The sequence below is a fragment of the Excalfactoria chinensis genome, chromosome 1, assembly GCF_039878825.1.
Source record: "Excalfactoria chinensis isolate bCotChi1 chromosome 1, bCotChi1.hap2, whole genome shotgun sequence".
NCBI lineage: Eukaryota > Metazoa > Chordata > Aves > Galliformes > Phasianidae > Excalfactoria > Excalfactoria chinensis.
The window spans coordinates 175,574,594-175,600,541 of NC_092825.1; the positions used below are offsets into that span (position 1 = coordinate 175,574,594).

The window sequence follows — 25,948 nt, forward strand, 5'->3', positions numbered from 1 at the left end:
AGCCTGTAAATGACTCCTTTTGGCATTAAAAAGTCTGTAAAAACCTTAATTACAATTGCAAAGAAAAAAAAAGAAAAAAATAAGAAAAAAGAAAAAAAAAAACAGACAAAAAACAAGTAACAGATCCCACATACATTCCCCATGCATGACATCTCAGGGATAAGAGCAGACACTTTTCTACTGAACAATGCTGCCAAATGAAAAAAAGTGTCAATGCTATTTGTTCCTGCCACTAGAAAAAATATATATATGTTTTCTGAACTGCATCTCAAAATCACTTTGTATTGAGAATGCCTGCTGGAACACAACTCAGAGCTGTTCAGAGAGGATTCTGCTACCACCTTCTGGCTGCCAGAAATACTTAGCACTTATTTAACCAGTGCACAACTGAGTTCATAGTGTGTCTACCGTTCCTTCAATCTGCACACTTCACACAGTACTGCCCCATTTTCTTGAATATATAAATAAGAAATATATATATTAAAAAAAAAAAAAAAAAGTAACACCTGTAGCAATAATTTTGATGATAAACAAAAAGAACTCAGTATTTCAATACTTTAAATGACCTTATTTCAAAACAGTGTTGGACCCGGGGAACTATCCAAGGGAGCACCTTGAATGTCTTCTGGCAATACTGACCAAATGGGAGGGAAAATATGAGCAAAGAGTACAGAGTAAAGATGCTAATTTTCCATAACGAAGACCAGGTCTCTTCATCTAATATAAGCCTCCCCTGTTGCTGAAATAGGTGGTTTGAACTCCCCATCATCATCCACAAAAGCACGAGTTGTACTCATTAGTTCCTTCTAGTAAAAAGAAGGGAAAAGGACAAATACGTGGAGGTAGTGGAAGCTCAACCATGCAGTTTGGTTATACTGAACATGTTGAAGCGAACACACAATATCTTAATTGTTGCGGCACTGTTTTGTTCTGCTTTCTCTCCCATAAGTATTCATCTAATCCAACACCTTTATTTTCAAATCCCTTTGGGTCACAGCATTAGCACACTATGTGTACTTACAAAGTACATGATTTATCTGAGTATTTTCTCCCATCTAGGGAGCTGTATTTTTCAAATATTCATAGGTCCCATTGTATTTCATCATTGTTTCAGCTGTGGGAATGATAAAAAAGATCATTATAATATATGTACCATTGCAAGTTATTACAAAGCACTATTCTGCATAACGGCTGTAAAGAAAGGTAGAGATTGCATCAAAGAGGTTTTACTCCGCAACTAAGGCTTAGAAAAAAACAGATGAAGCATCACTGCATTATTTGTACTTAACCCATATCTTAGTGAATTCGATAAAGAAATTTCCAGTCTCCTGAAAGCAGACCACTGAAAACTGATTAAAAAATAATGTTTTTTAGATTTCAAAGACCCCTTGAGAATTCAGCCATAACTGTCTAAGCGTCTCTCAAAATGAGATGCAGGCATCTAGGTTGCTTAGATCACACCTTTGAAAATTCCACCTTAAATGAATTCTTAAAATCAAAAGGCAAGCCAGCAAAGCCAGATATAAAAGGCAGGTGGCAAGCTTTAATGAAGCATCTACTCAAATTCAGGCCATCTTTTAGCAGCAAGTGTTCAGGTAGATTATTAGAAGTGGGTGCTCTTTAATCTCTTACCTCCCGGGAAATAACTAGTGTTTAAAAAATGTTAGCAACAGCAATCACAGAAGGGATGAAAAAAGTCTGAAAAGCCAGTTTTTCTCTGTGAGTTGTAACATTTTCAGATGTTCTGCCCATCATATCTGACTATGTTCATTTGAACTGGACAGTGTTGTGCAAGCTCTGCAGGCTTATGACACTGTTTTTTGGGATGTACATCTCATTTTAAGCCTCCCCTATGTTACCTGAAGAAAGGATTTTTTTGAATTGTTTTTAAGTTTTATATTTCCAGATCTGAAACAGAGCTCCCTGCCCTGACTGCCATCGACTCCTAAGATTCCCTTTAAATTTCCACAGTTCCTTGTATGTTCCAAGGAAGCTGAAGGAAGCCAAATCACCCACTGCCACTAATGAGAAGTTAGAACACTCATGTGCTACCCACAGCAGCAGCTCTATCGTAGAAGTATAGAATGGTTTGGGTTGGAAGAGACCTTTCAGATCATGTAGTTCCAACTCCCTGCAATAGGCAGGGACACCTCCCTCTAAACCAGGTTGCTCACAGCCCCATCCAGCCTGGCCTTGAATGCTTCAAGGGAGGGGTCATCCACAGCCTCACTGGGCAACCTGTGCCAGGGTCTCACCACTCTTGGTGAAGAGTTTCTTGCTAATATCTAGTCTAAATCTACTCTTTTCCAGTTTAAATCCATTTCCTCTTGCCCTGTCGCTATCTGGAGGTAAAGCCTTGACAATCATTCCCCTATTCTCTGTCAATTTTATTCAGAACTGGCTTAGTCTGCGGTTCGGGGAAATCCTGTGATTAGCAGTTCTGTGTGAAAGACGCCCTGGCTTGCAGATAGCGAGACTTGATGCTCTCCCAGAAAAAAAATAGTAAAATATCGCAGCAGCTTCTGCATTTTGAGAAGTTAAATATTCCTTTTCTTTACAGATTCACATTTGCAGTGAAATGATTTTGCTTCAAATGCAATTCTTGTATGAGTTCCATAAAGTGTGTGTGTGATGGGATGACTTTTGACTGTTAAGATATCCAGAGTGAATTTTGGCAGAGGAAATGCATCTGCTATTAGCCAGAAAACACATACAGCATGTCAGGCTACATGGAAAGCATTCAGTGTCCAAGGGATCAATGCAGGAAATACTGACATGCTACCTTGCAGAGGCAGCTGACAGAGGATAACTTTACATGATAGACCTAACGATGCATTTTCAAGCATCAAGCACAATAAATAGACATTTCTGTCTGCCTAAAGCTGTCTTTGACAAAGAACTGCTCAGCATTCTGTCCTTACACAATTTAACAGCATCTTCTGCTCATGGGTTCTGTTCATTTCACCCACCTGTTTGTTCTGAAGCAGCAAACACAGCAAACAACACAAACTTTTTCCACTGTGTCATCGTCTAGTTTGACCCCCACAGTAACAAAGCACAGGTTTTTCCTGGAGCAAATCCTAACTCAGTGATCCCCGATGGTCCCTTCCAACTCAGGATAGATAATCTGTGCTTGGAAGACACTCTGTCTCACACACGTACACACTGTACATATAAAACAAATACATATCATACAAAGCCAAATATTATTTCAAAATTTCCAGTGATGGAAAAATAGGAATCCTTGGAAACTTATTCCATAGATGAATAATCACTACTCTTAAGAATGCGCATTGTTTCTGGGTTGCAAATGATGTACAGCTTCCCTTCCCAGCCATTGATTTTTCATATAAATTTTCACTAATTTCAGTGACTCTGTATCAAGAACAGCATTTTTCCATGGAATTATACAACGATCAAGTATGACCCAATTCTAGAATCACTTCAGAAATCCCCACTATCAGAACAATTCCCATATTTTGCCATCAACTCCGATCAGCAAAAGAAGTTGTGTTCTCACTGTCAGTATGGACTGGCACTGACAGATTATTTCCCACCCACTTTAGAACCCTACTGAAATGCATAATTACAACTCCAGAGCAGCAGCACTTTCACATCTGTGTACCTTTTCGCTGTAGAACACTGCTTCCAATTTCTTTTTTTTAGTGTAAAATTTCTGAGGTGAGAAATATAAAGTATGTGTTTAACAGTAAAAAAAGAAAAAAGAATTATATTAACACTTGAATCATTCACTGCTCCTCTAGTAAGACTTCTCAGAAAAATAAAAGAATCGGTCATTAAAGACATCATAACAGTTTGGAAGACTTTGTAAATCAAAGGATAAAACTCATCACAAAATAATATATAGCCTTTGAATGTTTTAAATGCTGGGGATCCAAAAACAGTGAAAAGATGTTATCATTTCAAATCTGCTAAAAACAGAGGTTTCTACAAAATAAATATTCTACAGTCATAAAGAAAGCTTTAAAATGTATCACTATACACACAAGATGACAGTCTATATCCCATTTGATCAGTTTACTCTCTGAATTTTCTAAAAGTGGATTGAAAATCTCTTGCGCCTTCCTCTAAGCACTGAAATTGCCTTTTGAAGTCATACCCAGTTCTGAGAGATGATCACTGCTTGCTGCTAACTCCAGTGCTTCATGTAGGCAGGTGATAGGCAACTTCAAAAGACCCACTTAATTGCAAAACAGTATTCACTTGTATGCTGTCCTTGGAAACAGAAATGAGTCCCATTAACACCGTGTCTACAGGGAAGACAAATAAAGCTCGGTAACCTTCACAGATTAAGTGTATGTGAAATTCAGTAACAAGAAAAAAAATCATACTTTTTTAATGGGATAAACTACAAAAGCTTGAACCGTGAAACAAACAGATTTTCAGTGGATTTCCTTCTGGAAAATCTGTGAGCAGATTTCTATGCTGCTGACGTAGTAACTGAGTGTGGAGCAGCACCACATGATACTTCCGGGGAACTACGGATTTTCTACTTCATTTTTGTCCATCTTTTGTTTGTTAGTGTTCATAACAAACTCCATTACTGAGGCAATGACAATGCTTCTGCTTCATGCAGCAAACGTAACGTCAGAATAATAACATGTTTTTGAATTGTTCCCCAAGAATTCTCAGGACAGGAATCAAAGATCTTGGTTCTTTCTCAGACAGAAACATGATGCACACAGTGGTTAAAATACAACCCCAGACACAGGAAGAGCACAACACTTCTATTGCCGTTGTAGGTCAGATTTTTATTCTCACGTGGTACTTTTGTTGACGGTGTATAAAACGAATTTCAAGTTTTAAGAACAATTCTTGGCTCCAATACAACCATACAAACGCCCTTAATTTAATCCTGCCATATGTTCCCATCAATCTTCTCCTTACAAACTAAGCTATCCAACAAACAGAAACAATTGAAATGCTTCCTACATGAATAAGAAAACATAAGACAACTGTATTCTTACTCATTTCTTTGTAAATTGTTATTACCACACCCTAAATTAAAATATTCCTGCTAAATACCAAGAGTATTTCTTTTATCCTGCTTGTTTCAAAGCAGTATATCTTATGGCAAGCCTTCATGGGAGCTTTATTTTGAGTTAAGAGCTGAAGCAACCTCTTGGTTTTGATGGCTCTACCAAGTATCTGCTTCAGGTACGATATATAACAAAGTGAACGGAGCACTCTTGATATCAACTTCCAATTGGTAGATACATTGGAAGAAATCTCCTGATGGTCTTTTGCTCAGCTTGCACATCTGCTTTGGGATGTCATGCACCTAATGAACATCTCAGCATTTCCACTGTATAGCAGATATGAAGTTAGAAGAAGCCTATTTGTATTTGCCCATAGAAACGTAGGCAGTGATTACTGCTGTGAGACATTAAAGAAGCCAAAGGGCCATCAGCTGACAGCAGCACTCAGCACAGCTTCCAGGAACGCAGAACAGTCCTTCCAATAAGAACTGATGTGATTGTCCTCATTTCTGCACAAAGCAGATGCTCCCTACCACTTAGTGTTGTAAACTAAGTGCACACATACCAGACACCTAACAAGCCGAACACTAATTACCACATGTTCACACAGCCATATATTTCTGAGGTGACTACACAACCCTCCAACATAATTAAACCACCAGAGGCCGAGTCCCGTGACGGAATCAGCCTCAGCCCGTTCCTGGGTGTCTCCTGACCACAGATGAGCGCAGCCATTTGACAGCACCCCTAAGCTCTCACCACCTCCATCCCACAGCCCTGAGAAAAAAACGCAGCCGCCTCCTCACAGCACCTTCCCGCCCCAGCTCTGCGCATGCGCCACATCACCGCGCGCCGGCTCTTTGGCTTCCGCTCTGCCCTCACGGCTCCCGCGCCGCGCTGCGGAGCATGCGCAGTGTCCGCCGGCCGCTCTCCCCTTCCTCCGAAGCTTCGTGAAGTTTCCGGAAGGCTTCGGCCGGCTCCTTCCGCCGCGCCGTCCCCCCCCACACACACACACCCCGCGGCTTCCGGTTGCCGCATCCCGTTTCGCCGCCTTGCCGCTGCTTTCCTCAGCACCGCGGAACGCCGCCATGTCCTTGCTGTGCTACAACCGGGGCTGCGGTCAGCGCTTCGACCCCGAGACCAACACGGAGGGTGAGGAAAGGGGCAGGGAGTTCCGTCACGGCGCTCCGTGTAGCTCAGCTTCCGGCTCGGGGGGAGCAGCGCGGAGACCTGATGGAGCCGGGGTGCCGGCAGCGGGCGGTGACGGGGCAGGGCCCGGCCGCAGGTTACCTGTGCTGCAGGCTGCTGCTGCCTGCTGGGCTCTCGTTAGCCTGTGTTGCAGCACAAAGGGTAAAACGGCGCTGCGGGCCTGTGGTAGCTGGACAGCGAAGGCCGATGGAGCAGCAGCCGGGATTTCAGAGCACACAGTCCGGCTGTTCGCTTTGGGGGGTGGACAGCAAATGTCACCCGGCTTGGGTTGGAAGGGACCTTAAAGCCCATCCGGTTCCAGTGCCTTGTTGTGAACTGGCTGCCCATTAAACAGATCGGACTGCCCTGTCTGACCTGGTCGTCCTCGTGGTTCCACAGAGGCTACAGGGCGGGGGGGATCTGAGTTTTCAACAAGCTTTGCACTCATCTGACTTGTGCAGATTAACTTCTAGGATGGGCCTTCTGTATTAGCATAATTTCTAGTGATGCATGAGTTTAGAAGTAAGCTGATGCGATCTAACGTGTGTACCAAGAAATCACTGCAAAAAATGTTAAGTTTTCTGAGATAAATGCTTCCAAAGAAATAGGAGCACTTTCTATAAGGCTTGCACATGTTAGGAACAGCAAAAGTGGGCACAGTTTTGGAATGCTGCCATTCAGAAATCCTATCCCACCCTATCTGGCCTCCAAAGGCAAAGTAGATAGAATTTAGATAGGTTTTCTTGTATCAGGAGCTTTCAGTAGGCATTTATGACCTGTTCTTATTATTGTAACAGCAGTTTTTCGCTGTGTTTTATGATGTGTGTGATATAGGTTGGAGTGAGTGGATCAGGCCTGATGGACATGGCTTTATGCTACTGACTGTGTGATGCTTTGATTGTGAGAGACAGCTTTCTAAAATGAAGTTTCTTCAGTAAGTGACTGGATCTTGGAGTTCTTATGTCCTAGCCTAAGCAGTACTGATGACAAATGTGGTTTTCCAGGAGTACTTGAGAAGACGGAATCTAACACGTTTTGCTGAAGGAGAGTAATTAAAGCTTTCAGCATCATTAAACTTCATTAAGATCGATAGAGAAATAGCTTCTTAGACATCTCGGACCCTATTTAGCTGTGTTTAGCTGTCAGCTTCAAGTGTTTTAGAGCATTTAGGAGGACATTTAAGCCTAACATACCGTAGGGATTAAGTGAAACACATGTTAAACACCAAAATGAGTATTCCTGTGATCTTTGATAAGCTTTATATTGATATAATCTATCACTTAAGCTTAGGATCAGTAGTTGTTTGTTTAGGAGTTTGTTTGTTTGTTTGTTTTTCCCAACAGAAATAGAAGATGAGGCCCACCGGCCTCAAAGCTGCTTTGGATGTATCACAATTTCAGCCTGCAGAATAGATATCCCATAGCGATGATTGATATAAGAGACCTTTAATATTCTCTTTAGAATCAGAGTGTTGAAATAATGTGCATTTTCTTTAGAAACTGTCATTGTTTCCAAAAAATGATCAGGTGGCAACTGGCTGACACAAAAGGACTCAGTGCCTCTTAAAGAGAGGCAGAAAAAACAGCCCGAGGGAAAGCATTAAAGGTATGACTACACAGGTGTGACTGAATGCAGTTATGAAATCATTTGTAGCATGTCTAACAAGGTACAAATTTAACATGCATTTCAGATACAGTAACAACTAGCTAGATCCATACAGCTAGAGAGCTGTGCAGTGTTGGACGCAGAGCTTAGCTTTCAAAAGGGGCAGTAGAATTTATTTCTCTTAATTAATGACCATATGGACATTTCTAATCCATTTCAATACCAGGACAAATTTTGCAACTAATGCAATGGTGTAATGTAATACTTCTGTGTAGGTTTGTAATCAGTCCTGCTTATCTACAGTTGAAAAGGTGGTGCTCACAAAGAGGTTGAAGGCGTACACATATGTTTATCCCAGTTTCCTCCCTTTATTGCAACACTTTGGTTTAGGCCACAGTTAGGATCTTTGTTACTGCAGAAGGACTTACACTTTCATATTCATTTGTCAAGCATATTGGTGTTGTACCTGCAGGACCGACGTGATCATAGAGCTGAGAAAAAACTTACTTTACGTATTTCTGAGGTGGGATGAGGTAGAGATGAAAGCAATGGTAGCTTAGGTTTTTGGAGTTTGTTTGACCTTTCAACTTTGTTTAACCTTGATGTCTGCTATTCAGAGTCTGTTACTTTAAAGTGCACCTTCTGATCCATTGTTTTCCTCACAGCATTTGTTTCTCAGACTGAATCTGTTTTTGTGAACTGTTTATAAACTCTTTGCACACAATATTTTTCCTGTTATCTACGTTTTATTCCAACAATGAGAAAGTAAGAGGAATTAGCACCCTCCTGAATACATTGACTCTCCCAAGGAGCAGGATGAAGCTCATCAAGTTAGAATCATAGAATCATAGAATTACTCAGGTTGGAAAAGACCTTGAAGATCATCAAGTCCAACCGCAGCCTAACCAGTAGCCTATCTCTTAAAAAACAACCACAAAACAATACCACAACAACAAACCTCTGCTAAATCATATCATATCCCAGTTAAATGAATTTCCATTGCTTCTTGGCTGTAAAGCATAGCTTGTGGAGTATTGGAGTGCTTCCACAGGGCTGCAGATCAGTTTGTAAGTTATATGTAAACACACCTCACTTTGTCATCAAGATTTCAGCAGGACTGCATCGTAATATACCTTTAAGCTTGGACCACCTTTACTGTTTACTTTGCCATGTAACAGAAAGTGTAAGAATGAGTAAGCAGGGATGTAGCATTAAGGTAATAGCAGACAACAGTGTGTGCACTGTTATACTGGGATTGATTCAGGTATCAAATTTTCACTTAAAGAAAAATGACATTTTGTGGTACTTGCATCTACAGAAATGATTTGAGCAGGAGAGAAATAGTTTGCTTTGGAAAGTGTATTAGCAGCAGAGAGTTGAAAAGATGTTGAATAGCGCCCAAAGGCTGGAAGCTGAACTCATACAAATGAGAAATAGATCATGCTTTTACCTGTTCAAGTGACTGCTGATGAGTACCATGTTCCCTTCTTTGAGTTATCTGATTCAGGATATTTTTTGAGTGTAAACTTCACTTAGACAGGTGGTGCTGGGCTTGGTACAAATGGTAACAAGGGATGTTCTGTTCTCTGATGCACCGAATGGTTGGACTGCTTAGAGATAATGTGCCAGTGCCTCTTCTTGAAGCACTGTAGAGCTGCTTGCCTCTGCAGCTTCTGTTGTTGAGTATGCATGGCCCTTTTGAGATAGCAGCAGAGAGTGAGTAGTTATTTGCTGCATAATATACTGCCTACCAAGGGGGCTTAAGAAAGCAAGGAAAAAGATCTGGGCTTGGCCAGATGGACAAACAGGTGCTTGTCTGCATCTGAGGTGTAAGGGATAGCTGCCCCTGAATTGTTTCTAACATTGTCTCCAAGTCTTCAGAAAGGTAGTACTAATAGCTCCTCCGTCTTTTCAACTCACATACTTTTCAGGGGTCAGAAATAATAATTCAGGTCTTCTCATTCAGAAATAATCTGAGATGCAGACAACTTTGTTCTGCTTCTATATTGCTTGTGATGGCATACTTTCATTCCTTTGGAAACGAGCACCCTCTATTTTTTAAGTATAAGAAAACTAAACAGCAAAGCCCTGGGCTCTTTGTACAAAATAAATGTATTTTGTTTTATTCTTAGGAGTTTTTTTAGCATTATCTCTTCATCCTGAAGTTGAAAGTATTGGTGGTAGTTTGAGGGTATGCAAATAAGTTCTGCTGAAGGACTGATGTCCTAAAATGTGTTCCTTTCAACTGAGGTAAGAAATGGTCATGTTAAGGCAATGTGTCTATCTGAACACATTAGTGCTTGAGACTTAAGCATTGAGTATACGATAAAAAGATACTAAGCAAAGAGGAAAAAGTTCTTCAAAATCCATGTGTTTATATATGTGTACATAGTGATTCATTTATAGCCCACTTAAAACCTTTGGGCAGAGTATTAGTAAAGTTGTGTATTGCTTATCTTATTATTTGAAATGTGGTATTATGCACACTTGTGTTCTATAGAGGCTTATAAAAAATGTTACTCTTTGTGTCATTTTTAATTTTAGCTGTTTTTACAAAACATAGAAATAAAAAAAGCAAACTGCTACAAAGGTTAGAAGGTAGCTGGTATTTCCCATCTTGTTTTTAATTCATATAATTAAACTATCCATACAGTAGATGTCAGAAATGTTATATAATGAAGGCAATTATATTACGCTTGAAAAATACACATATTAAGTAAAAAGGAACGGTTGCTACATAAAAAACTGTAAAGTTGATAAAAATCTGTGAGTATCCATAGTTCAGCTAATGGATGTGGTATTTTAGCTTAGTGTTTGTACAGAACCTGATAGCAATTGATAGTATTGACAGGACTAAATTGCGCGTGTTGAAGATTGGCCTTTGACCTCATGGCCTCAGACAACCTAGGAGACCACAAGCAGTGATGTATGAACAAGATAATTATTGTTGATTTCAGTGAACTCACAGTGCTTATACATTTGTGATCAAACAGATAAGAATTCTTGGTATGCCTAAATAATAAATAATAACCATTTTCTTCTAGATTCATGCACGTATCATCCAGGTGTGCCGGTCTTTCATGATGCTCTCAAAGTGAGTATGCAAATGTCTTTTTAAGTCTTACCTTTTTTCCATGTGTGTTAAACAGTGCACTTCTTTTATTCCTTCTCTTTTCAAAGGCTGTCAGTCTGTCTGTCCAGTCTACCATTTGTGAAATTCCACAAAGCTCCAGAAGAAGCTTAAAATTGTACCCATAAGGCTTAAATGTCATATAAGTCCACATGCTTTGTGTTTGTATTATTTGACTTTAGGTGTCTCAACAATTTAATTAGGTCCTGTGAATAGATCTCTGGATGTATTGAGAGGTATCTTACTCTCTGTTAATTAACCTGCTTGGAATTTAGACCAGCTGCATGCACTCTTATATCACTAGAGCCCTAACATGAATGTGACATTTGTCTAGTGTAGAAAATAATTGCATTGTGTTAATCTGATAACGTGATACATTGGTTAAGTTGGGACTGCTCACTCATGCTCCTGATGTAACCATCTAGTATTCTTAGGATAAATCTTCAGTAATGAATTAAATACATATGTGACTGGCGTGCATGCTTTGGCCAACTGCGTAGCCCACATTCATTCTATTGAACTGTTTTCCTGCTTCAGGGTCTACTCAGTATATGCTGAGTGCCTGTTGGGAACTATTTGACAGAGAACTGCTTAGGTAGGCCAAAACAGTACTGAAAATACTTCTTAACCATTCAGCAGGTCAGGAATTTGGTGTCCGGGACCCAGCGCTATTCAGAGTACTAATAGAGATGAACCATAAGTTGCCTTTCTTAGGATTTGGAATTGCTGTTTAACTGTTGGGGCAAGCAGTTTTTCATGGTATTTAGAAACTGCTTCTGCTCGCAGTATATCTCATCCATGTCCAGCCATGAGGTGGTTTGGAGTATGTGGAGGTATTTGTGTGCTGGTTGGCACATTTTCTGTGAGCTGATGATGATTTTGCTGTGCAATACAATACAGCTGTAGAAAATAAATTGCCATAGTCTAAATAAGCTTATAACTGTACTCATAATACAGTCTTAAGACTTGCAAGGACAAAAAATATGAAGATACCTCAAAGGACTTTGTTTGCTTTCTCTTACATGAGCATGGTTTAACTACTTCCCTCTCACCCCTGCTTTCCTAACTCTAGGCCTAATTAAGTATATCATAATTTTCTAGGTTTTCTTCCTAATGTGGATTGCAGGTAATCCAAGTGAGCAGGGGTTAACGTTTTACCTCTTGAACGGTGTAAATAGTGAATAATTTAAGGATATTTTCAAACTGTCTACTTAAAATCCAGTGCCTCACTGCTTCAGCTCTCTGTGTGGTGGGAGAGTATATCTGCAGTGCAAATCTCTAGAATTGTAGAGGGAAATGAGCGCTTGAGAGATCTGACTAATGCTCAAGGAAAGAAAAAGTCTCTTCGTTTTGTAAAGGGTACTAAAGTACCTTTTGCCACAGGTGAGTGTAGTCTGAAGAACAGTGTTTGCTCTTCTCAGATGTTAACTTAAGGGTTAAAATAACATTTCTACTTTCTCTCATATGGAGTTGGCACCTAACTTCTCATGGAAATGTTGCTTCATGTTCAGTGAATTCTCTTATTAAGGCAACATGAGTGAACTAGAAACAGCAGATGGAACAGCTATCTTTGCTTCTAAAAATGCAGGGGATTGACAATATTGTACCGTCTTCTAAAAGAATAGAACTGGGCTTTCAGAAGCTGCAGCTAAATAGAGTAGTCACACTTGTTCTATTTTTGTTCCAAACTGTTTATAGGGTTGGTCATGCTGTAAGAGAAGAACAACAGACTTCTCTGACTTCTTAAGCATTGTGGTATGTATTCATGTTTATTTACGGTTATTACACTTGTCAAATCACAGTGATGAATATTAAGTGGCACATCTGCTTACATGTTTAAAGTTTGCTTACTTGTTTTACAGCTATCTTAAATCTTGGATACACTGCTTTTCTTGCTCTAAAGTTGTAGCTGTGTCTTATGTTTCAGGCTTGAGTAGACATGCTTCGTGTTTTCAAAACTTATTTTCACTTGTTAGGAATGAAGGACAAATATTTTTTTTCCTTAATTGTGAAAAATACACATTTTTCTTCAAAGTACATCCAAATGAAGGTATTGTCTGTTATATGTGTAGGGTTACCATTAAAGCCAATGTTATGTGTGGGCTAAAGTGAAGATAAATCTGAAGATGTACTTGCTGCATTTTTTTTATAAATGTGCACAAAAAATAATGTATGTATAAGCATAAAAACATATGTTTTCCCTGATAGGGCTGTACAAAGGGTCTCCATAATAGTGAGAAACCTCCTGAGCCTGTTAAACCAGATGTCAAAAGTACCACTGAGCGAAAAGAGCTAGCTGAACTGAAACCCAAATTTCAGGAACACATCATTCAAGCACCAAAACCACTGGAAACAATTAAAAGACCAAGGTATTGTATATGTTTGTTTGATTATTAAGTGTTACTCAACTCATACAGTGTAAAAGTTCCCAAAGAGTTTGGTTTTGGCAGCAGTGATTATGTTATCTCTAACTTGAAAGTGAACTAAAAGAATCCTACTTAAGACAAGGTACTGATTGCTGAGCGTTCAGCTTCATGGCAAACTAAAATTGAAGTGTAAAGCTCTGAAGCTTAGAAAGTGCTTTGTAGTAGTGTTTATGGTTTCATATATTCTTAACACATGTGCAGGTGTTTGTATGTGGATTCCTTAATCTCTCTGAATGTTGTTATTGTACAGCACTTAGAATTTCTTGTTGTAAGGCATTTGAAATATTTCATCTGTTAGAATGAACACCTAGGAATCTGGTTTGTTGTAAGAGAGATTATAAAGGAAGGGCCTTATCTCAAGATGAAGTTACTACTGTCATCTTTTGCAAGTTATTTTCCGTGAAGTTGACATGAATACATGGACTTTTTTTTAGCCCAGATGAACCAATGACAAATTTGCAGCTGAAAGTTTCAGCTTCCTTGAAGCAAGCATTAGATAAACTGAAACTGTCGTCAGAAAATGAAGAGAAAAAAGGTAAGGATAAAAGAAAGTTAAGTAGGTATGTGATACTTTTTTTGATTACTTTTTTTGTTGTTGTTGTCTCTTTCTGAGGCAATAATTTGACAAGATTATTCATGTTCTCAGTAATCTGGGAAGTAACTTTCCATCTGTAGAATTATAATCCAAGTTAAATGTGGACAGTGTGGGAATTTGGATAGTAGAATCAATATGTTCCCACTGCAGTTATTGGAGCTGCTTATTCCTAACAGGTGACATTCCCCTGAAAACTGGTTGGTTCTCCTTTGTCTGCTTTTCCTCTTTTTATCCCACTGATCACTTCAAATTTAATTCCTTTAGAGACACTAGAAATATTGAATTCAATTTATGTGCATTTATGGCAAATTTATACCGCTTATTTAGCAAAAACTGTCATTTAGCTTTTCTTTGTACATCGTATTCAGAGTCTTTGCTTGTGTCTATTTATAGGCAGCAATTGGAACCTTGCATAGTCTTAGTCTTTTAAAACCAAACATAATGAGTGATTAGCGTCTTCTGATTGTTTCTCCTTGAGTATGATTGTAGTAATCCTTTTTATCCTTATTTTTTTATTCCACTTAAAACAGTGTAAATGTATAGAAACTAAAATCTGAGGCAGAAATAATGAAGTTACTGGAATATAAGCATAATTTCTGTTTCTTTGTGCCTTTCTTGAGGACTTCAATAACATGCAGAAATTACTTGTTTTGTTGTTGTTGTTTTGTTTTGTTTTTTTTTAACCTACTCCTTCATTCCTTTAAATTCTCAATAACAGCACAATGTTTTGTACTTTGTAAACATCAGCTGCATTTTTCTATAATGTGATTTTCTTTACAGAGGAGGACAGTGATGAAATCAAGATAGGGACGCCATGTAAAAATGCAGGCTGTTCAAAGGTAAATCATTCAGTTGCACCTTTATGCCCTGTTCCTAAACTATTACATGTGGAGTTCTCTTCGGTTTTTGTTTGTTCTTTTTATTTCCTTTGTTTGATTCTTCTACGAATTGACTGGAAATAGGATAAAGTCCACTGGGCTTAACAATTATATGGTTGTTAACATATGTTAGTATTGACACGTGGGCTGTTCTGTATTGTGAATGCAGTAGGTCTAAGATTTCTTTCTTTTGTTATCCATCCTGAAATTCTAATTAGTAAGATTAGCAAATGTACAATACTGAAGGGTTTACCTTAAAATGCTAAATAAAATATTGGTAAGAAGTGACTTATTGTTAACTCTTGAATTGCTTTTATATACTTAAATAGCAGTATATTCTTCAGAAGCATTTCCAGAGATTGTCACTCAGTGCTTCCTGCCTGAAGAATCTCCAAAGAAAATATTTTAACACTTTCTTTGAACACTGAAATGAGCCTTTTTATTACATTCTCATTGAAACAGACAGTTACGGAGTTTTCTTGCTGCCAAAGTAGAATTTAAGTTGATAATTCACTGTATGTCTGACAAATGTGGGCTCTTGGCCGAAACTCTGGTGGGAGAGGAATTCATGTAATTCACTTGTTTGAGTTAGGAAGAGCTGATGTGCTGTTCAGTGTCAGAGATGTATGTTTCATTTACTTTCTTTTGACAATCCGTGGTTTTTATGAATTGCAACTTTATTTTAAGAACTTCCTCAGATTTTTTAGAGTATTTTTCAAGTGGCCTCTGTGAACATAAATGGTAACACTAGTATTATATTCTATTGAGGCAATACAAAGCATAGCTTGTAAGAATAGTGTGCCAGGAAAGCATTTGTGAATGGAAATAGCTTTTCAAAAGTATAATTCCAGTTGGACTTGGATTAACTGCTGGAAAGCTTTGTCTTATTTTGTTCAATGTTCTTTTTGTGGGTTGATTTTTCTTTTTTGTTGTTTTCTATTTTCTTTTTTATTCAACTTTGGACCACATTGCTCTAATAGTAAAATACTTTGTTTTGCTAGACATACCAAGGACCACACAGCACTGAAGAAATATGTCAGTACCATTCTGGTGTGCCTATATTTCATGAAGGGTTAGTGGTCAATTTAATTTTTTAATTAGTCTTTAATCTGCTGCTACTGATCTTGTCATAGATATTGTCTTGTATTCATTTTGTATTTCTTTGAGCAATCAAAAATAGTAATGACTGTAACAGGTCTACTAAATTAATGGTAATTCTACTTAAAGGAATGATAGCATTCACAACAGTGTCCTACAGATTGCTTTTTAATTACTTTCTTTGCAAACTTTAAAGGATGAAGTACTGGAGCTGCTGTAAAAGGAAAACATCTGACTTCAATACTTTTTTAGCCCAAGAGGGCTGCACAACAGGAACACATGTATGGACTAAAAAGGATGCAGTGAGTACCATTAGCATTACCTTATGCAGCTAGTTCTAAACTTTCTGTACTGAAATGTAGTTCATAGTTTGTTTGAGCTTTTCCCATTGTTGAGCTGCTTTATATCACTACCTATGAAATAATATGTAGGATATTGTGCACAGCATGGCAGGACAGAAAAGGAGTTTGAAATGAACTGTGGTAGCACTCTTATCACAAGTATGCTTTCTGTCTTCCTTTGCCTTAATGCATGTATAAATGTAAAAGTGTTCTTGGCAAATTTAGCTTTAATAGAAAGACTTACTGTTGGATGCAGCTTAACACACATTTCTTATTAATACATTTATAATTGCTGAGGAAAATTCAGTTTGATGCAGCAAACGTGTCACTTAACAAAAGAAAATCAAAGATTTATTACAGAAGATGTGATTGTTGCCTCATTTTATAATGACTGCTTTCCAGGTGCTTTACTTCCTCACTCACAAATTTGCTCATTGCTTTTAAGATTTGCTTGTGTTTAAGCAACGGTTTCAGGTACATACATAACAAACAGAAAATTAGAATTGATAAACCTAAAGCAAGGAAGTAACTTTGTCAAGTAGCTACTCAAATGTTAAGAAATACATTAAATGTGTTTGTATTCAGATAGAAGACTTCAAGTTGACTGTTGTTTGACTGCGGATTTGTTTTCTTTTTGAATTTATCTTTTTGTTCATTTGGATTTTGTGGTTTCTTTTTGGTTGTTTTTTTACTATTTCATTTTTTCATGCATTAGGGAACAGAGAGGAAAGCTTGATTTTTTGCAGTGATATGAAAATTTCTTGGAGTCCTGGCTTTTTTGTTTCTTTATGTTCTATAATGCTGAGTGCTGGGTAACTCCAGTCTCAGAAAGGAGGCTGGTCCAACAGAAAATACTTTTATTACATTTCATCACAGTACCCCTCTTTTATTCCCATAATCTCTGTCATGAACATATATTTATTATAATTATATACACATATGCGTGTATAGTGTATATACAAGTATTTTGCACTCTCATCTGAGCACATAGTCATATCCTAGCTATGATTATTGGCTGTTGAATAGCCCTAGGATTTTATCCTACTATTGTAAAAAAAAAAACACCTCTGAATTCATTTTTTCCCATGACCTTTTCTTTATATAGGGAAAGAAAGTAGTTCCATGCAGACATGATTGGCATCAGACTGGAGGAGAAGTGACTGTTTCTATTTATGCTAAGAACTCTGTTCCTGATCTGAGCTATGTAGAAGCAAATAGCACAGTGGTGAGTATCTGCCTTAAGATGTCATTCTTGACCCTTATGTTTAATTATATATGGTTTGGGTTGTTTTCCCTTCATCTTGGGACATCTGTACTTTGATACTTTTTTTTAAAAAGGCTGCAAAAAATCTTTAGAACTCTGCAATTAAATCCTGAGTGTAACTTCCATTGGCATGTGTGTAAATAATTACAGATTTGTAATTTCATTGTGTTTGACTTAAAAGAACTGAATATTGTTCTTGATAGTATGCGATTTCACGGGCAGTAATATTTAGGGAGTGCTAAAATGATGTTTCTGTGATTTCTTTTGGAGAAAATGCAACAATTTCCAGTATATTACACACTCTGGTACTCTATCTCAGTCTTTTAGAATGTATTTCCACTTCTGTGTATGAGTGACAATTTGAGCACTTTTCATGTAGGGACTGATTCCGAATGTAATTCATTTTACTTAAGCATACTTAAACATAGTTGAGGTGCCTTGCATTCTTAATCTGACTAAATTTTTCTGCTGCTTTTCCTCTTAAGTTAAATATCCATATTGTATTTGAAGGAGAAAAGGAATTTCATCGCAATGTGAAATTATGGGGAGTAAGTATAAGACTCATTTTTCTACTAAAAAAAACAAATACGGCAGAGCACACAAACTCTCAGCTGCTTCTTTTTAAAAGCTGTTTATTTTTCCTGCTTTCTTTGCTTATTGAAAGAAATTCAATTGCATATCATTCAATAATGGAATTCAGATCTAAAGCTATTGCCCTGAGTGACTATTTGACTCAGAGCAGCGGGTGGGATTAGGTGACATCTTGAAATCCCTTCTAATTCAGTTTATCCTAAGATCTTATCCTGAATATGACAGTGTTGTTACAGAAAACTCTTGACATGATATATTGTATGCACGTTGTGCAATAGTCACGTGTGTGTATTGTATGCCCAGACACACATTTATAGCTTGAGAATGGGAGAAAGCTCTTTTTGTCTAGAAACAGGGAATTTCACTTGCCTAAATATTTGCTGATGTCTAATGATAAAATACTCTTTCTAACTTGATTCCAGACATCTGAATTCTGTTTCTAGAGGTGAAGTGTGAAATACGTTTTCTGTTTCAGGTAATTGATGTAAAGAGGAGCTACGTGAACATGACAGCTACAAAGATTGAGGTTACTATGCGAAAAGCAGAGCCTCTATTATGGGCAAGTCTTGAATTACCAGTATCCAACACCCAACAAACAAATGAGAATTCAGATCAATAATAATTCCAAGAGACAAGATTTCCTCTTGTGAAGTGGTGACTTGCTACTGTAATCAAGTATTTAATTTTTATATAGTTTTTTTAATGTTAGATCTTCTTCCATTCTACAACAAAGTTCTAATGCACAGCGAATGAGTGTCAACTTCAAGAGTAATAGCTATTTCTTCTGCTCTTGCTCCCATGAGAATATTTATGCTAGTTGGAGCGTCTCCATGAGGATTTATAATAAAAGAGCTATTGCCTTCTGCTTACAACCCTACATACTATGCACTGACCATGCAAGCAGATGTGCTGTCAGTCTGCAGTGTGTGTTAATTTTCCAAGTGCTGTGTTTAGACTGGGTCTCTTTGTTAGTACACGTTAGAATTCTTCATTGTGAAGCACACAATTCTAAAGGGAAAAAAGCCTGACTTTTTTAAATGTTGAACATGCAATTCCACATCTACATTAAAAATACACATGGGATTAAATGCTAAAAAGCACTTGTAGGCTTCTGCTTTTGTCTGCTGGAACTGATGTTTGTTTCAAAACCTGTTGGCTGTAAAGGGATGGAATAAAAGGTATTTTGATAAGAGTTTCAGTACTTCCTGATTTGGAGAATCAGATTCAAATAAAAACAAAGGTGGTAAGAGAGGATATTTCTTACTCTTGTACCTTCGCTGTTTGATTTGATAAACCTGAAAGTCAGGGGGTGGTAAAATGAGTAACAGTACCACAACTTTGGAAAATGTACAGACTGCAAAATATTGTAAAACTGCCAAACTACTGTGTATATTTCACAGCATCTTTAGAATGTATGCCCTGTACTGTCCCACAACATTCAACATCTTGAATATTTTCTGTCTGGATGTCTGTAGTAGGAGAGGGCAGTACACAGTGTAATGTGTCTCAGGAAAATTATTTTGATACAGATAGGTGTTCCCTGAGGACATTGATTTGAGAACTAAATTTACCAAGCAAGTCTTAGGAGAAACAAATAACAAGCGTTAAGACGTCTGTCTCAAATCATAAGTGTACCACTGAAATAGACTATTACAAAAGTTCCTTTTCTTTTGAAGAAGCATAAGCAAAACTATAATTAGAAATCCAGGCCTTACGTTTGTTTCCAGTTTTCTGCAGCATTTAGGATTTGTGGCTGAAAGCAGGATAGTTTTACAGATGAGGCTTTTACCTAAGCAAAAACTCATGCAGTAATTTTGCCTTATCTTTCTGCCTGCAAAAGCAATTTTGGGTTGCAGCTGAAAGAGGGGGGAAAAAAACACAACGTTTCCATGTATAAGTTAAGCAAAATACATGTAACATTATTATGCTAAAACTTAAGCAGTTCTGTTGATCACAAGGTGTGCTGGTGTTCATCTACCTACCTGATATCCAAAAGAAATGTAGATCACAGCAAAAGCCTTCTGAAATTAAGTAGGGATTTCTAAGACTCCTACTGTTCTCCAGCAGGTATAATTTGAAGTGAGTCCAGAGTTTTTAGCATTATTTAAATCCCTGAAGTAAAAGCGAACGCTTTACCAAATAAACTGCCCCTCACAGCGATGTTAAAATCTGTTTTGGTGTTTTTTTTACCCATTTCCTCATCAACTTGGAGGAACTGTGGTTGCTTGGCCCTAGTTAAAAGTTCCATATCAAAACTATGTGACACGTTCAACCAAATTCTAATAATGCCTTTTTCAAAATTGCTTTTGTTTAAGGGTCAGGTGCTGTGAAGTGGTAGGGTACAAGCTTATGGAAACATAGGCCTGCAAGTGGGCCTCTAAATATTGTTCCAGTTTTCCTCCATGTGTTCTGAGCCAACAACTGGAGCTCATATTAGTCCAGTGCTAAGAAAAATTGCTTAAGTGGATGAAGAATTCTAAACAGCTGTAGCTATCAGCATACTATCTATGTTCCTGCATGCAGAAGTCTGAACTTGGGCAATATTTAACCATCAGGATAAAAATTCTAACACAGTAAGCAGGTTAAAATGTCTGTCTATGCGTGAAGATGTAAATGCTGTAAATATCTTTTCTGCATTTTATTTTATAGATGTTCAATATAATTGCAGCATCATATGCTGTGAGTTACATGGTAAAAATCCTTTTAAAAGGACTACAAGGGAAAATGAATTTCATCAGGAAAAAAAAAACACCTCTTTTTAAGCAACTCACGTGGCCTGAGTGCATTTAAACCTTAATTCATGAAAATCTGGGTGAACGGACTTTCTGCTGTTAATGCTGTTAGCTTTTAAGACCCTGTAACTAGTTGTCTCTTTGAGACTACATTCTGCTGGGAGCTGGATCAGCTTGGTAGGAATGGATGAAAGCTCCTTCATTTGTGCTTTAGTGTTTTCATGGATTCCTTCCGCTCTTTCTCTGTTGTTCGTACTCATCAGGGAACTCTACGAATGCTTCAGGAGTTACGTGATGATTTTTTTTTTCCACATCAGTGATGATGTAAATGCTTTTCAATAGCACCTGTTGAAAAATGCAAGCAAACAAAAAAAAGTCCCAGCTTAGATGAGGCAAGAAGGTCTAGGTTTTACCCATCATAGCCCAATTCTCCATGGCTGATGGCATTCAAAACAGGACAGTATGGATTGTACTGAGTTTCTTGTTTAACTGCATTCTTTGCAGCTTTTAAAATTCATTTGTGTTTAACCATCATAAAGGTACAAAAGCTGGCTGAATTTACTCGCTGAATATCAGTGCTTTGAGCCAAGTATTGTGGTTGCTCATAATAGTCTTTAGCACACAAGATGTCTGAAATCTTTATATGGCTGCTGGGAGCTGACACTGCAATGGTATATGGGTTTAACTGTGACTTTTATTAGTAAATGAGGGGGGAAAAAAAAAGGTGTGTAAGCCAAACGAATCATTATACCTCTCCAAAGCACGATTTGAAAGCTAAGCTAAGCATTTTTTGCTTACATAGACTTTATCCTATTTAATAATGGTGAAATTCAGTAATGCAAACAAGCATATACTGGGTTATTTGCAGTTTCATTTACTGTCTTTTCCATGTTCTTGGACGCTGTGCTGTATTTAACAAGTTGGTTAATGGTCTAGCTATAATTTTCTAATTTGTACGACTTCAAGCCCATACTGTAGTACGCTGTACCTTAGATAACACAGTGTTACATGTCTCAGATATAACTGCACAGCCGCATGTAAAGCTTTTTCTTCATAATGTGTTATTATTTAATAAGAAAAGCAGGATATGTTTGTACCAATCTATGGCAAATTCTAATCTTTTCCTTTATGTTTAGGTCCATTTTCCTAACTACTGTTACTCTGCATATCTAAAACAGAACATTCCTTGGATGTATTTTACTTCTAATGCTAGCACTGTTAAGCACTGAGCTGTTCAGCTGCTCTAACATTTTACATGGCACTGATGTACCTTCACAAAAAACCTTCCATCTGATGGTCTTCTGGAGCACTTGCACTATCAAGTCACCATTTCAGTAATTTAGGGACTAGTTCTATTTTGAATAGAATTTTGCCTTGGAAAAAAAACAGCTACATATTCTATGTAACAATGCATTTTTTTGCTTGCATTCTTTAAAAATGGCATGATTATTGGTTAAATACTGTATCCATTGATCGATGATTTTTCCCTATTGCAACTGGGTTTGTTTTATTTTGTTTTACTTTCTTGTCTCTGTTCAGGAAAGAGAGAGATCCTATTTAAAGTAATGAGTTACGTGTCTGGAACACTGTTTGGAGGCGCTGATAATTTTGTCATTATAAATAAGAGTCTTGAATTACGGTTGGGGGAGGGTGGAAAAACACGTCCTTTTGCATGGTTATTTGATTCTGCACATTCATAAAACTTTCATGCAGAAATTAATTTCATGTATTTGTTTTCTTTTTTTTTTTTTCCTGAGTTTATTCAATAAAATTCTTATGCTGGTTAAATTTGGATTTTTTTTTTTACTTACTTTGTTGAAGGAAAGAACTTCTCTTTGGGTTTGTAACACAGTTGTTAACATGATGTGGGCATTATCCGCAGGCTGGTCTGTCTGTGAGGGGTGCAGTGGCCACGGGGTGCAAACATCCAGTGGTGTTTGTAGAATCAACATTTGCAGTTGAACTGCTGACCATTTTATTTTCTTAGTAGCATGAGCAGGAAGGATGACGCTGCTGTCCATGAGTGCCATCAAGCGTGCATTTGCAGTCAGTCTTTTGAGCCCAAGAGGAAAGGGGTTTTAGAAACAGATGCCTATGATGTAGAGGTATGTGAAATGCTTGATTGTGTTTTTAATTCAGCTGAACTCATCATGCAGTTGATCAGTCACAGAATCACAGAATGGCATGGGTTGGAAGGGACCCCAAGGATCATCAAGTTCCAACTCCCTTCCACAGCCAGGGCATCCAACCTCCATATCTAATTCTAGACCAGGCTGCCCAGGATCCCATCTAACCTGGTCTTGAGGAGCATCCACAGCCTCCCTGGGCAGCCTGTTCCAGCACCTTACCACTCTCCCTGTGAAGAGCTTCACCTAATGCCCAATCTAATCCTTCCTTCCTTCCTTGAGGCTGTATTCTGAGTTAAGTATCATCCACTGTACGATGACCAATTCTGGCTGTCCAGAATGTGTGCAATTTATTTTGACAACTAGTGCTCCTGTATGAGAGGAAGCATCCTCTTGTATGGAGTATTTGAAAAATTCACTCTTAGTTAAATATTAATAAAAGCTGCAGTGCAACCAAAAACCATTGAAAGCTGGCTGGAGGCAGAGCTGCACCTTACAGCCATCTCTGGAATATTTGTAGTCCAAAAACCTTGTTCTCTGAAATGTTTGTTTTAAATTTGACATAAATATTGATACTGCAGTACTATAACAGAATTCACTGCTTAAGGTAAAGCTGACTGTGCTTCAAACTCAATATACTTCATCTCATTTGTTCTTCCTTTATTGATAATCAGATCTGTGTGTTGGAAGCACTCCTGCTCTGCACTTCCAGACCCTGAGGGACTTCTTAATTTTTCAGGGAGCTCCTTGTAATCAGGTAGTACTGTATACATAAACATGAGCTCGAACTTCAGAACTTCCTTTACTTGTGGATGCTGTTAACGTTTGGATTGTTTACTCGTGAATACAACCTAAACAGGGGTGTTCTGTTCAGAATTACTCTTTGATATTAGCTCTGAAAATCAGAAGCCTGACAGCACTTCTGTGACAGAACTTTTACTTCAATGGATTTATAAATTAAATGGAATGCTTACGCTTGCCAAGAGCCATGGCTTAACAATGGAAAGAAGATAAAGGAGGTAAAAGTAAGTGCAGCATATTCAATGTAGTTGAAAAGTAATTTTTAAGAGACAGGTTTTCAGATGTCTGTAGGAAGAGACAATATGAATGTTGTAGAAAATGCACCAAGACTGAGGGTTAACATAAAGCAATGGCACTCAGTGCGAATGATCTGAAGGACTGAACTGAAATCACGGTGCTTTGTAATATTTCCTTTTATCTTCATAGAGGTTCACCCTGTTGCTGTGTGGATGTGAGCACAGAGGCACAAAAACATTTCTTTTTACTTCTATTTCTCCCCAGTGATATTTTCCTTAAATCACTGCTACACTCATTGCACCATTAATATTGATCCACTGCCTAAAAACTGCAGTGAGGTTGGGGTTTGCCCAACAAAAACTGGCATACGCTTTGGTATGGTTGAGTGGCAGTACCAAGACATTGAATATATACTTCTTAAGCTAAGCAGTACCATTTGCGTGTTTCCATTTCACAGTTGCATTATTAACTAAATTGCATGTTTGTATTGTGGCAGTGTTGAGCGCCCTCATTTCTATGAGGAGAGATTTAGACTGTATGTAGGGAATCAGGTTTTTTTACAATACTGGCAGTGTGGAACTGGAACAGGTTGCCCAGAGAGGTGTTGGGTGCTCTATCCCTGGAGATATCCGAGGTCAAGTTGAGCAGGGCTCTGAGCATCTGATCTACCTCTTGGTGTCCCTGTTGATTGCAGGGGAGTTGGGCTGGATGACCTTTAGAAGTCCCATTCAACTTAAACATTTCATTATTATTCCCCCATACATTCTAGCTGTTTGAAAAATGTTGAATGTGGTTGTTTGTAGAATGAGTGCTAGCTCTGAGTGAGCTGGTATTTTGTCACTGAGTGAGGGCTTGCTTACATGTCATGGCTTCTCCATCATCTGATAATTGCTCTTTGGTACAAAGCTGAATGCAGTACTGACTGAGAAGCAAGTACTCAGTTCTGCAGTTACACTTTCAGTCCCATATCATCCCATATAGCCCTCCAACAAGAAACTATTGCAGGTGGCTAGAAATGATAGATGTTTGTAAAATTAGAGCATTTTCAGGCAGAATTACATGAAAAGAGAAAAGCTAAGTCCATTTCATCTGTTCCTCAGCTGTTCCAAAACTGGATGTGTCTTTAGATAGTGTTCAGATAGATAACTGTCCCTGTTGATGGTTTGTGAAATGTTTGGGCCCAAGCATTCCTTGAGTGCAGATCCACACAGACAGCTCCATGAGTGCAGTATTGCCATGGCTGGCAACAAGGCTTCATTGCAGTGCTGCAGGCTCCTGGGACTTGCTGGGTCTGCTTGATTTGAGCTGCTCCCCACCTTCCTGGTGGGTTGTTTTAGCTTGTTTGGCTAATGGATGGTGTTTCGTTTGGCAAATGGACAATGCGATGAAGAAAAAGAAGCACACACAGAATCATTAATGGTTAAGAGGGGAGGGCACCTCTTTGTCCACCTGGTCCAACCCTGCTCCAGCAGGGACACCCAGAGCAGAGTGCCCAGGGCTGTGTCAGGCAGCTTCTGGGGGAAGTGGGGGAATGGTTTACAAGGGGGAATGGCTTTAAACTGAGACAGGGGAGGTTTTGGTTAGAGATTAGGAGGATGTTTTTCACACAGAAGGTGGTGACACACTGGAACAGGTTGCCCAAGGAGGCTGTGGATGCCCCATCTGTGGAGGCATTCAAGGCCAGGCTCTGGGCATCCTGGTCTGGTGGTTGGTGACCCTGCACATAGCAGGGGGTTGAAACTGGATGATCCTTGTGGCCCTTTTCAACCCAGGCCATTCTATGATTCTGTGATACTAACAGTAAACTTGGCTTTAATTGTGAAGTGTGCTTCTTCCTGCACATAGAAAGAGTGGGAGGATGCTTCAGCTTTGTCCTGCAGCTGTGGCAATGGGTGGTAGCAGTGGCTGCACTTGTGCAGGGCCAGGTGCCACAGCT

General features: G+C 38.5%; 1 protein-coding gene across 1 annotated transcript; it reads left to right on the plus strand.

The window, feature by feature from the left end:
* Positions 1–5,921: 5,921 nt before the first annotated feature.
* On the plus strand, positions 5,922–19,308 carry CHORDC1 (cysteine and histidine rich domain containing 1). Its single transcript, XM_072326831.1, has 11 exons — positions 5,922–6,152; positions 10,838–10,887; positions 12,622–12,678; positions 13,132–13,292; positions 13,784–13,884; positions 14,725–14,783; positions 15,824–15,894; positions 16,117–16,222; positions 17,367–17,486; positions 18,011–18,073; positions 18,592–19,308. The coding sequence occupies exons 1-11, from the start codon at positions 6,089–6,091 to the stop codon at positions 18,733–18,735; spliced, it is 996 nt and encodes a 331-aa protein (XP_072182932.1). The 5' UTR covers positions 5,922–6,088; the 3' UTR covers positions 18,736–19,308.
* The last annotated feature ends 6,640 nt before the right edge of the window (positions 19,309–25,948 follow it).